Source organism: Onychostruthus taczanowskii, unplaced genomic scaffold (genome assembly GCF_017590055.1).
Source record: "Onychostruthus taczanowskii isolate IOZ18803 unplaced genomic scaffold, ASM1759005v1 scaffold5, whole genome shotgun sequence".
Lineage (NCBI taxonomy): Eukaryota > Metazoa > Chordata > Aves > Passeriformes > Passeridae > Onychostruthus > Onychostruthus taczanowskii.
Genome location: NW_024502568.1, coordinates 5,867,384 through 5,879,890, shown reverse-complemented (window position 1 = coordinate 5,879,890; position 12,507 = coordinate 5,867,384). Strand labels below are relative to the sequence as shown.

Below are 12,507 nucleotides of genomic sequence, written 5' to 3'. Positions count from 1 at the left end.
GCCATGCAGAAACAACAGAACCTGCATGGGAGCTGCAGGTCCAGCCTGGGCTCTGCTGCACAAGCCTGCAGGACAGAGAATGGGAGTAGGCTGGTGGGAAGGAGCACTGGGTCACGGCCAGAGCTTGTGCAGACGGCACTGGGGGAAAGCAAGGAATTGCTCTGGGAAAGGAGAAGGAGGATGGAGGGTTGCTTTGCTCCACAGCAGAGAAAGGTACGGAAGCAGTGGATGATGTGGCAGGTGGAGGACCTGGATGTCTCTTTGAACCCTCCTTGACTGCAAAGGTCAGCAGTGATGGAGGGACAGTGACCAACACATGTGACAAAAGAAGGAGATGGCAGCCCAGAGGTGAGGCAGTAGGGACAGCAGATCTGCTGGGGCTGATTGACCTGGTCCTACAGCACCCACAGCACTGGCTGTGGCACAGCTTAGCCTGTGGGAACTGGCAGTGCCAGCTGTCTGCAGTGAAGAGAGCACAGCCAAGGGAAATTGGAGCAGAACAAGCAGCGTTGGTCCCCAAAAAACAAGGCGGCTGTGACTGGGTATCAAGCTGCTCTTTGCAGACTGAAGGAACAGCCTGAGACGCCCAGGATGCCAGGAGCAGGCAGCTGGGAACAGCTTAATTAGGAGACAGGCAGGGGACCAAAAAGACACTGTGAGCAAAGTTAAACCCTGGCCCCAGGTGGTGAGTACAGGGCAGTGCTCCTGGTGTGCAGGCCCACTCAAAGACGGGCTGAAACACCACCACTGGCAGGAGGATCCTCGGTGACAGACTGGGGGGCTGTTGTGGGGAAGTGCACTGGCAGAAGGCTAACAACACACTGGTGTGTGTCAGAGCAGCCCCTACCAAGCCACAGCTGTGACACTACTTTGCATGGCTTGACCTACATCTTGGGGGACCCCAGAGATCCAGTGCGTTGGGGAATGACCCCACACCACATCCACCTAAGACCATAGGGACATCCCAGCAGCGCTGGGACACTCAGCTGCACACCTGGATCTGAGCATGGGCAGCAGGTCACAGCACTATCCAACAAATCATGTTGCAGGTACCAGCCCAGAGAAGAGGGGAGAAGGCAACTCACCCTCCAGGGAAGCCCAGCTCAGCCCAGTAGTTTTTAAAGGTCTACAGAGCCTGCATTCAGCCCTGAGCCCTCAGGAGTGGCAGGAGATACTCACAGGTGAGACAGGGAGGTGACATCTGCAAAGATGCCCTCGGGGAGGCTGGAAATGTCATTGCCATGGAGAGACCTGCAGAGAACAGAAGGTTCTGCAATGCCCAGAGCTCCAAGGTGGGCAGCAAGGACTGTGAACCCATCCCAGAGGTCCAGCTGTGGGTGGCAGAACTGGACCCCACCACATTGTCACTGCTGCAAATGCACCATCTCCTCTGAGAGCAGATGAACCTTCCTGTGCTCCTCCTGCAGCCTCTACCCTGCCCACTTGCACACACCCAGCTCTAAGTGGGCACAGGGGACACAGGGACATGGGCAGCAGCAGGGAAGGGCCGAGCAGGGCTGCGGGCAGGGCTGTGGGCAGGTACTCACAGCAGCCGCAGGGAACGGAGGCCCTCGAAGGCCAGCGGAGGGATGCACTGCAGGGAGTTGTAGCTGAGGATCCTGCGGAAGGGAAGAAGGCAGCACAGCTGTGTGGTGCAAGAAACCCACCCTGGGCTACACGCTGCCCCTGCGTGAGCTCCACCTCAAACCACAGCTTCACCCAGCAGAGGGTGGAGACCCTGGTGTCCCCTGCACCCCCAGTCTTCAGGGTCCCCTAGAACAGCCCGCACAGCTCAGCTGCGCTGCAGCCCAGCGTGGCACTGCAGGGACCTCACTTACAGGGTGGTGAGCTGGCTCATGTTGGTGAAGGAGGAGTTGCTCAGGGAGCTGATCTTGTTGTTGCTCAGATCGCTGGAAAACAGAAACCCCAGGGCTTGGACCCAGCTGGGCCCTGCCCCCCTTACTGCTCCCCAGCCTGCTCAGCTGCAGTGGGGTGCAAACAACAGCATAGCACAGCCTCCGAGGGAGCAGCAGGGCTGTCACACTGGGTGATGGCAGCCATGCCACTTGTCCCTCCTCTGTTCCATGCCCAGCATCAGGTTGTGAGCAGCCAGAGGCTGAGCACTGCTGCCAGTCAGTTGTGTTCCAGAGCAGAGGGGGGACATAGAGGGATGTCAGGGGTCCCTGCACACTGCCAGGCCCCTCCTCATGATCACACACCATGGAGACAGCCCCTGCCCTCACCCACAAGTTCCAGCAGTGCCTCCAGCTGGCTCCTGCTCCTGGCCACTTACACAAGCTGCAGATACTTGAAGGTAGAGAGTTGCCCCGGGACCTGAGTAAACTGGTTTCCATCCAGGTAGCTGCAAGGGAGAATAAAAGCACCTCAGGGTGACTGAGAAGCGGGAGATCTCTCTCTCTTCCCCCTCTTTCTCCTGTGCATCACCATGGTCTTCGGGCTGCAAGAAGCATCTCCAGCATCACCTCCCTCCTGCACCCAGGGCCCAAGGGGCTCTCAGGGGACTCCTGAGCTGGCAGGGGAGCTGGTGTGTGAGTGCACGAGCACATCTGGGTTTGCAGGCACGTCCCTAGGGACACTCTCCCAGCAGCCTACGTGTGCAAGCACAGCCAGCAACATGCACGTTTACACATCCACAGGGAGCGTGGGAGGCTGTAACCACTCCCAAGGATGTGTGAGAATGGCAGAGATGGCACAGGATGCAGAGAGAGGAGGAGTGTGCAAGACAGTGGAGGGGGCTGTGGGGGTGGTATGCATATATATATGTGCCCAACCAGTGCCTGCACGCCCTGCACACAGGACTCGCTGCCATCCCTCATCCCACATGGGTACAGAGCCCCTTTTGCAGTGATGGGCATCACAGAGCCTGCACATCCAGCTCTGGCATGCACATCTGAGCTTCGTGGCTGTGTGGGGACCACAGCTGCAGCAGGGGGTTGTCCCTCACTGTCCCCTCCCAAGGGCCAAAACAAGGGTCTCAGCTGCTGGGTGACAACACCTCTCGCACAATACCCTTGATTGCCCCAGATTGTCAGAGAGACTCTTGCTGAGCCACTTGCTGGTGTTGGGGCTGGACAGGACACCTTGGATGGGTCGGGTCCTACCCCCACTACCAGGCCAGGATGGGGCTGTGGGGAGGAGCACAGGAGTCTCTCCCCTTCAACCCCACAGCAGAGGGCCCTCGCCCAGAGCTGTAAAGTTGATGGAGGGTTAGAGGGAGAGGTTGGGTACTTGCCCACTACTCACAGCTCTGTGACATTCTTGGGGATCCCCTTGGGCAGGGCCTTGAGGTGTTTGTTGCTGCAGCGGACAACTGTGTCGAGGCAGGTGCATTCCTGCGGGCATTGTGGCCGGGGGATGCAGGTGGTCTCCTCCTTACCTGCACCAGGCATGGAAAGCCACCAAGTCACCCAGGTCCAGCCCTCGGGTATTGTGTGAGGCCAGATTCAAAACCTTGTGCCAGCCTAGGATCCCTCCCATGCAAACCATCCTCCCCTGTCCCCAAAGCAGGGTGTTTTAAGCAGTATCAGACAGGATTTAGCAGTGCAGGAATTGCTCCTGCACCCAGAAATCGCCTGTCCCATTGGTGTGGATACAACCAGCCTGCTGAAGGCTGCTCTGATTTTCATAATTTTCATGCAAAATGCAGTTAAAAGGGCATAGAAGAAGGGGCTCAGCCCTGCAAATCCTCCTTCACCCATCTCCCAGCCACAGGTTACATGGAGCAGAGCCTATGCTGAGCAGCCAGAGGAACTGGCATTGCTCCCCTTCCCTGCCATGATGCTGGAATGCTGCGGGAAAGGCATTCCTGGGACAACCGTATGCTATCTCGCACTGCTAGGAAAGGCGCAGGATGCAACCCTTCAGTCTTTGACGGGGTGGAGGAGGGAAAGCAGAAGAAAGGATGGTTTGTTTGTAAATATTTTCCAGAGGGCTCAAAAGCTGCTCTAAATTAAAAAAAAAATATATAAAAAGAGGTTTTTCTCCCCACGCACACTCCCCATCTGCTCCATCTGCCCACTGCCAGCTCCAGTGCATGTGGAGAAGGGAAGGCGGGAAGGAGCAGGATGAATCCCGGTGAGCTTTGCCTACACCTCTGCTCCTGTCAGCACCCAGGGCACAGTGTTTGCCAGCATGGACCCACCTACATAGAAAAGCCCCAAGGTGCAGTGGGTACAAACTCCTCTTCTGGCTTCAGAGTGGATATCTGAGTGCCCAAGGGATGAGTACCAGGAAGGGAAACTTTTGTATCATTAGGGGAGGGCATTCATGGGGCCCCCTGAACGACCGCCTTGCCACAGGCACATCCTGGCAGCAAGGATGGTGCTGGGACAAGGAGCACAGTGTCATCCTGGGAGGAGCAACCTCGTCTCCCCTCATCCTTGGCACTGCAGGGCCCATGAGTTACCTTCCTCACACCTGAAGTCAGGGAAAGCCACATCCTGGAGTGGGATCTGCCGGAGGAAGTCAGGGTTTTGGCACCGAGGGTTCCCTGTCACGATCTTCCTCTTGCGCAGCCAGTCCCCCAGCCAGGCCAGCTGGCAGTTGCAGTTGAAGGGGTTGGCGAGCAGGTTCCTGCACATGGGAGACAGCACAAGGGCAGCACCTGAACAACCACCAGGCTGGGGGCATCCCCAGGGCCCAGGACATACAGTGTGGAGAGGGACTGCAGCGTGTCAAAGGCGCCCGGTGCAATCGTGCTGATCTGGTTGTCGTACAGGGAGAGCAGGCGGACGTTGCGCAGCCCCGTGAAGCTGTCATTGTGGATGCAGCTGATGCGGTTGTTCCTCAGCATCCTGCAGAGGGAAGAGAACAAGGGCACCTACAACACAGGCAGGCACCACGGGGGAAACCCACCTTAGCAGTGCTCAGGCTGTGCCCACCTCAGTGCTGGGCAGCAGAATGAGCCTGAGCAAGTCCCTGAGCAGCAAAAACCTGCCCCACCCAGCACTGGATGCAGCCAGCTGGTGGGCAAGGCATCCTGGGCTGGCCCTGCAAGGAGGCAAGGAGTAAGGACGTCCCCATCTGGGTGCTCATGGAGGAGAAGGGACTCACAGTGTCCTCAGCCCATCCAGGCCCCTGAACATGCCGCTCCGCACAGACTCCAGCTGGTTGACAGTGAGGTGCAGCTCATTGACAGAGGATGCCCCCTCAAATGCCCCATCCTCGATCTCCGACACCTTGTTGTTGCTGAGGTTGCTGTGAAGAGGGAAAAGCAGGCTGGGATGAGGGCTCTGCCTTGACCTCATCCCGAACTCTGCCTTCCCCAGATCCCACTAAGCACCCCATGATGCCAGTCTTCAGAGGACCCTCAGGCTGGGACATGCCCTCCATCTCACGCCCCAGTCTGCCCTAGCATTAGGACCCCCATGCACCTTCCCAGCCCTCAGCACTCCTGACATGGCTGTGCCTGCCCAATACTCACATCTTCTTCAGATGTGGGAGTTTTTTGAAAATGCCAGTGGCCTCCAGGATGGAGATCTCATTGTTGTTCAGGCGCCTGGAGTGGGCAGCAGGGAAAAGAGCTCAGGAGATGCCTGCAAAGTACCTGGTACAGCCCAAACCCCGAGCCAAACCCCAGTGCCAGCAAGGTGCCTGCTGCAGGAGGGAAGGCAGAGTGAGAGGAGACTCTTACAGCTCAGCTGTGGACTGTGGGATGCGATCTGGGATCTTGGTGAGTTTCAGGTTGGAGCACTCAACCACACCAGATTCACAGCGGCATTTTGGGGGGCAGATCACATCACTGTTGCATTCACTGTTCAGATGGTAATCCTCTGTCCCTGTGTGATGGTGAAGGCAGCCTGGGTTCCCACAGGCAGAGGCACAGGGGACTATACCTCCCCTCTCCACCTCTAATCCTCCCACATCCCCACCTGGTCTCATTTTCTTCCCTAGCTCCCCTCATTCAAGCACAAATTAGTTTTCTCCATGTCCAAAGCAGCTTATCTACAAGAATATTTTTCCTGGGTACACGGGGCACTGCCCTGCCCACCACCCTCCTGCAAACAAAACTGGACCTGGGGACACCTCTGTGCCCATCCAGGTAACAGCAGGAAGGGAGATGCCACAACACATCCTGGTACCCAGCATGTGGGAAATGAAGCGTGGTTCTGTTGGGCCAGACTACGAGGCTCTGGCACAACATCCCTGCAGGCAGCTTGGCCAAAAGGGCACCATGCACACACTCCAAGCACATGTGTGGCTCCGCTTCTCACCTGGGATGAAATATTGCTCTTTGGCTGCAGAAAAAAAAAAGCACATCAGCCCTCTGAGCACACAGACACCAGGCTGGGACACGGCCAGGGCCAGCCTGTGACAGGGCTGGGGACAGCTCTCACCCGAGCAGCGGAACTTCTTGCTCTTGATCTGGCCGATGCGCTTGTTGGCCAAGCGCCGGGGGCTGGCACAGCGGGCTCCACTGGTCTCCACGGGGTTGGCACGCAGGAAATCTGCCAGCCACTTCAGGTTGCAGTCACAGATGAAAGGGTTCTGGGCCAGGTGCCTGTGCCAGGGACAGTGAGTGACACACCACCAGGGACAGCGGGTGGTCAGCAGCTCCAGCCCTGGAGATGCTTTTCCCCCAGAGGCTCTCCTGCCCAGCCATGGGAGCTGGAGTGGACACTCACAGAGTCTGGATGGCCCGCAGGGAGGTGAACGTGCCTTTGGCCAGGCTCTGGATCTTGTTGTCATAGAGAGAGAGCAGTGAGAGGTTCTGCAGATCCTGGAAGGCATCTGCCCGTACACAGTTGATCTTGTTGGCATTGAGAAGCCTGGCAGGGAGGGAGGGATGTGAGTCTAGGGAATCACCCCTTGATTGCACCATGGGTGCTAGGGACCTCAGTCCAGCTTCCCTATATCCCTGAAAAGCATCCCACACAGCCACTGGTGCCTTACAGCAGCTGCAGGGCAAAAAGTCCTCCAAAGACACCCTTAGGGAGGTCCGTGATCTTGTTGCCATAGAGCACCCTGGGAAAGAAAGGCTGGTGTGAGAGAGGTGGGGGGAGTGGTGTGGGCCATGGTTAAGGGGTACAGCATCCACCCATCCCACCCACACCACTGTAGGCACTTACAAGGAGTTCAGTGAGCGCAGCCCCTGGAAGGCATCAGGGGCAATCTCCGAGATCTGGTTGTTGCTCAGGTCTCTGAAACCCAAAGGGAGAAGGTGACCTGGTCCCCCTTCTTTTGTCCCATATCCTCATCCTCCTGCTAGTTCCAGGGGACCACCCCCAAGACCCAATATACAGAGCTGGGGTTATCCAAGACCTCCTCCCGGTGCTGCCATATGGGGCACCTGTCTCACAGCAGGTGCCCCATGTTTGTCACCTCTCAGCAGTGGCCAGCAGGGTGAAGGGTGTTGGGGCTCAGGGTGAGCTGGCAGAGGCTGCACACTTACATCCTCCGCAGCTTCTTGTAGGGGGAGAAGGCTCCTGGGGGGATGGACTTGATGCCGTTGAGTTCCAGGCGTCTGCAAAGAGAATACGGGGAGATGAGGACTCCAGGGCTTGCCAAACCCCAGAACCCCACTGACAGAGCTGGGCCTGCAGGAGCCCTAAGGTCGCAGTAAGTTACCCTACAGGACTGGGAATATTCTGCCCAGAGACAACTTGCAGCCTGTGGTTGGGGCTTTCTCCACCAGGGAGAGGTGTCATGGGTGGGGGAACCATGGTGGCTGGGGTGGAGGAAGCACCTCTCCTCCCCAGCACCTCAGGTTTGGGGGTGCCTGCTGCCTCCCACGTGCTTTGCGCACTCCCAGCAGGGGCTCTGCACCATAATTGGATTCCTCTAAGGAGATTATTTCTCTATTTACATTTTTAATGCAGCTAAATCCAGGGCTAAATCTGGGCAGAGTGAGAGAAGGGCAAGGAAGGCCTGCTGCCCTACAGAGTGGCTGAGCTGCGGGGCTTGCTCCTGTGTTCCCAGTGCCTTGAGCCACCCAGTGGTGATGGTGTGGGGCCATACTCACATCTCTGTCATGGTCTCAGGCAGATTGGCGGGGATGGCTGTCAGCCCCTTCCCCCGACAGTCCACAATGCCATTGCTGCAAGTGCACATGGCTGGGCAGGAGCCGGAGGACAAGCTGCAGAGCTGGGCATGTGCTGAGTCCGTTTGTCCTGCCAGGGAAGCAGTCAGCATTGGAATTGCAAAGAGCTGAGCCAGGCCAGTATGTGGCAGCAGCCTGAAGAAGGGACCCTGGTGACAGCTCAGCATGCAGGGAAGTTCATGGCACCCCTGAGTGGGTGCATAAGCTCTCGGTGCACCCCAACCCCCTGCAAAAGCTGCCAAGGCACAGACTAATGTACTGTCACACTGTGGCATTGTCCCCATATTGTCCCTACACCAAGGACTGTGCTGACCCGAGATGAACCCACAGCATGCGTTCTGAGGCTCTGAGCTGGGGCACATGGCAGGGAGTGGAGATGGGCTGCTTTGGTGGCACAAGCCTTGTCCCCCTGCCCATGTCCCCGCCCTGGCACCCACCACCTCCTCTGCCCCCTCACCGGAGCAGCTGAACTCGTTCTTTTGGATCTCAGCCACGTTGAGGCCGCGAAGCTGGGCGGGAGCAGCGCACTGGGTGAAGAGCCCGATGGTGGGGCGCTGGCGCAGCCACTGAGAGAGCCAGGCCAGGTGGCAGTCGCAGAAGAGATGGTTGGAGTGCAGGCGGCTGCAGGCAGATGGATGGAGCAGTCAGCAGCCACAGGACAGCTCCTGCCCACCCCACTGCCCTCTGAATGCCCCAGCCTGGCTCATCTCAAAGGCTGGGGGGATTCAGAGGGAGATACAGAGGGGCCGAAGAGCATCTGTGACAATTGCGAGGATGCCTTGCTTGGCAGTACTTGGGGATGCTCTGCAGGGGTGTCCCCACCGTTCCCTCACCATGGTGCTGTCCCAGCACTATTGAGCCACCAGCACCAGCAGCAGAGCTGGGGACATCCCACTCTAGCCTAGGAGGCCACTCCCACCACCACCACGGCCCTGGCACTCACAACGTCCGCAGCTTGGGCATGTGGTTGAAGCTGGACACAGGAATTGAAGTGATATTGTTGTTATTCAAGGTCCTGCAGGAAGACAAAGAAGGGCAGTTCAAGGCATACGGCTGTAAATAGGCACATGAGATAGTCTAGGTGGCACTAATCCCTGGGAGCAACCAGCACAGGGTGAATGGATGGAGAACTACAGGCTGGGGACAGCCTGAACCCCCAGCAGGACTTTCTGTCCTTTCCAGACTTCTCCTCTCCACAGCCAGTGGCACTCAGGTGGCCCTCAGGGACAGAATCAAGCCCTGGAGCACAGCTCTGCAATACTTGTACCAGAACCCTGGTCAGCCCCTGCTCATGCCCAGGGAGAAATGGCATGTTGGGGATGTCCCTGCAGCACCTCAGTGAGGGAAGGACACCCTCATCCTGCATGGGGTTGCAGACTGGAGGCTCCAGCCTTGTACCCAATCACTTACAGGACCTCCAGCCCCCGCAGGGCACGGAAAGCCCCATCCTCGATGCAGCTGATCTGGTTCTTGTCCAGTTGCCTGCAGGAGAAAAGGAAAAAAAGGAGAATTGTTGGGATAGCCCAGGCAGAGAGCAATCAGTGCTCCTGATCACTTCTGCTGCCTGCTGCCACTGGACCTGACCCCAAACTCCCTCATGCCCAACACTGCCAGGACTCACAGGTTCTTGAGGTCGGTGGCCCCACGGAACGCTTTCCTGGGGATGGCCTGGATGAAGTTCTCACTTAGGTCCCTGCAGAAGAAAGAGGCAGGAAGGCAAATGGGCAGTACCTGCAAAATGTGATGTCCCATGGGAGTAGGGCATCCACAGGCAGGGGCATGCCCTGGCACTCAGTGATCCCTCAGGGACTCTTGACAAATTCCAGTATGGCTTCAGGTCCTTGGCTGACCACTGTTCTGCTGTCCTGAGGCAAGTCTGGCTCCATCCATGGTGTCTCAAAGTGAGTGGGGCTCCCTGGGCACTGCAATCCCTGGCTCTGACAAGCAGAACTGACTGGCACAGCTCTGGGAAAACCCTCCATACTTAAATGCTCTCTGACTGCTATAATTACAAGTCCCTGCTGATTAACTGGTAATTACACTTAGTGGCTCCAGGAGGCATTCCCATGGAGCCTGACCTGCACTTCAGAGGGCACAAATAACCGGGTCATTATTTACTTCATCACTGCAGGGTACTGTCTGTCTAATCACCTGCTCTGTAATGCCAGGGCATGCCAAGCCAGCAAGGGCTCTGGGTTGCAGGGCTGGCAGCAGGTCAGATCCCCCGTCATGCCTGGGCTGGCTTTTAAAGACTATGAAGACCACAAATCTCACTGCAAGCAGGGTCTGGGTAGACTGGCCCAGCTGTGGGAATACCTGATTGTTTTATTTATTCTCCATGGCTCCCAAACAGCCATTCCCTCCCCCACCCTAATAGTCAGCAGTTCCTCTGAACTTGGCTGGCAACTGCATTGCCTGCTCCCATTCACAGTCCTGCTCCAGCCACCCCTGGGGCAGGAGGTCAAATTCCCATCTCCTTCCTGGCAGAGCTAAACTGAGGCACAACACAACAATTTCCCTATGCAAGTCCACAGATGAGTGAGGAGGAGCAGGATATCCCACATAGACTAAATGTCCCCAGAATTACACAGGCCATACAGACACCCCCATCTCAGCCCCAAGAGGTGGTTTAGGATGTCCATAGATGTCCCCACTTCACACATCGTGCTCACCAGCTCTGCTTCAATAACAAAGCTTGTTTTCTATTGATACCCCATAGTTGGACTGGGTCAGGATGGAGGCACAGCATTCTAGTTCCTCCCCATGCCCTCATTTCCTACAAAAAGTGGACTCAACAAATGGGCACAAGCTGCTTGCAAAACACCAGGAGGCCTCCAAATTGGGGCTTCACCCCAGCTGAAAGCATCACTGCCACAATGAAAAAATGTTCCCAGAGGGAAGCACCAGCATAACTAGCACAGCTGCATGAGGAAAAGGGAAACAAAAGGACAGTGGGCTTGCCTAGCCCTCCAGTGGGATGCCTGACCACCAAGGAGATGCTAAACAGTCCCAGTGTGATGCACCAGCCCCTGTCCCCTGCACAGCTCGTGCATCACTCTGGGTCATTCCTGGGAAACCAAACCCCGCTGGCAAAGCACCGTTGCCGGGGCAGTGGAAGGGAGATGCCGCCCCAGGAACTGCCCAGCCTTCCGGAGAAGGACAAGCCCAGCTCCTCTGCGAGCAGCAGGCGCAGTTTCGCAGCAACCCACGTGGCGGCACTGCCAGGCTGCCCTGCTGTTCGTGCTGCCTGCGCTGCCTGCCCCGACTGCGCCGGCTACTCCCAGAACTCCGGCCCGACCCGCCCACAAGGGATCGGGGTCCCCTCACCCTCCCCAAAGGGAAAGGACCAGACACCTGCAGCAGCCTTCAATTCCCCAGCACTCCTTCAAATACAAACATCTTCTACACAGTATATATATAGTATATACATGTATATAGATAAAAACATCCAACATAGTATGAGGATGCAATGAGCCTGGGGACCCTCAGGAATTGCACTGTCCTTTCAGAAAAAGACAGCATTGCATCAATTTCTCTTTTCTCTTTTCACTTCCACAAGGAATCCCTTAGAAAACTCTTAAGAAAAGATAGCAATTTTTTTTTTTTACATGGGCAGACAGTGATAGGGGGAACAGTTTTAAACTAAAAGAGCAGAGTTTTAAATTAGATGTAAGGAAGAAATTCTTTACTGTGAGGATAGTGAGCCACTGGAACAGGTCATCCAAAGCACTAGTGGATACCCCATCCCTGGAAGTGTTCAAGGCTAGGTTGGATGGGGCACTGAACAACCTTATCCAGTGGGTGCCATCCCTGCCCACGGCTAAGGGTTTGAACCAGATGATCTTCAAGTTCTCTTCTAACCCAAACCATACCATGATTCTGTGAACCCTCCAGGTGCGGTTCATCACTCTTTCTAGCAAAGCACTCAATGCACTGCACTCCTTCTTGGCAGCTGCCTGTCCTCCAGCACTAAGCCCATCACAGAGGTGAGCACCACACTTCAGTGCTCTGCACGCCTCTCCCAGCTCCGACACTGCCCGCCCAGGCAGGTCCTGTCTGCGATTTGCTTGGTTCTCCCGAGGAAAGCTCGCTCCCATTTCTCTGCTTGGAGCACATGGGAGTCCCAGTGCGCCCAGGGAGCAAACCCAAGCGTCTGTCTCCAAGCTGCTCATTTACAGCTTGCGAGGGAAATGCTGCTAGAAGGTTGCAACTGACTTTGCGAGGTTTCTCCCCTTCACAGCTTTTTGTGACAGTCACCGATGAAGTGCTGCCGTTGGGGGTACCGAAGCCAAGAGGGACAGACGCTGGATGCGAGGGTTTCAGCAAGGCCCCGTCACCGGGCTTAGATTACATTGCACGGTTACACAGCTGACGACACCAGGACAAACACATGCTTTGCCTGTGGAATCCTCGGCCCCGGCGTTGGAACAAGGCACGGCCCCTTCCCT

At 56.7% G+C, this 12,507-nt stretch overlaps 1 protein-coding gene across 1 annotated transcript in view; it reads right to left on the bottom strand.

The window, feature by feature from the left end:
- Positions 1 to 12,507, bottom strand: part of SLIT1 (slit guidance ligand 1) — a 60,671-nt gene that overhangs the window by 7,131 nt on the left and 41,033 nt on the right. Inside the window, exons 6-26 of the mRNA XM_041415532.1 lie at positions 9,681 to 9,752; positions 9,470 to 9,541; positions 9,003 to 9,074; positions 8,517 to 8,680; positions 7,982 to 8,129; positions 7,412 to 7,483; positions 7,089 to 7,160; positions 6,913 to 6,984; positions 6,645 to 6,788; positions 6,357 to 6,520; positions 6,234 to 6,257; positions 5,654 to 5,798; positions 5,444 to 5,518; positions 5,074 to 5,217; positions 4,671 to 4,814; positions 4,427 to 4,593; positions 3,265 to 3,397; positions 2,294 to 2,362; positions 1,839 to 1,910; positions 1,548 to 1,619; positions 1,180 to 1,251 (exon numbers count right to left, since the gene is read on the bottom strand). Coding sequence (XP_041271466.1) covers positions 1,180 to 1,251; positions 1,548 to 1,619; positions 1,839 to 1,910; positions 2,294 to 2,362; positions 3,265 to 3,397; positions 4,427 to 4,593; positions 4,671 to 4,814; positions 5,074 to 5,217; positions 5,444 to 5,518; positions 5,654 to 5,798; positions 6,234 to 6,257; positions 6,357 to 6,520; positions 6,645 to 6,788; positions 6,913 to 6,984; positions 7,089 to 7,160; positions 7,412 to 7,483; positions 7,982 to 8,129; positions 8,517 to 8,680; positions 9,003 to 9,074; positions 9,470 to 9,541; positions 9,681 to 9,752 — 2,169 coding nt within the window. The remainder of the gene's footprint in view (positions 1 to 1,179; positions 1,252 to 1,547; positions 1,620 to 1,838; positions 1,911 to 2,293; positions 2,363 to 3,264; positions 3,398 to 4,426; positions 4,594 to 4,670; positions 4,815 to 5,073; positions 5,218 to 5,443; positions 5,519 to 5,653; positions 5,799 to 6,233; positions 6,258 to 6,356; positions 6,521 to 6,644; positions 6,789 to 6,912; positions 6,985 to 7,088; positions 7,161 to 7,411; positions 7,484 to 7,981; positions 8,130 to 8,516; positions 8,681 to 9,002; positions 9,075 to 9,469; positions 9,542 to 9,680; positions 9,753 to 12,507) is intronic.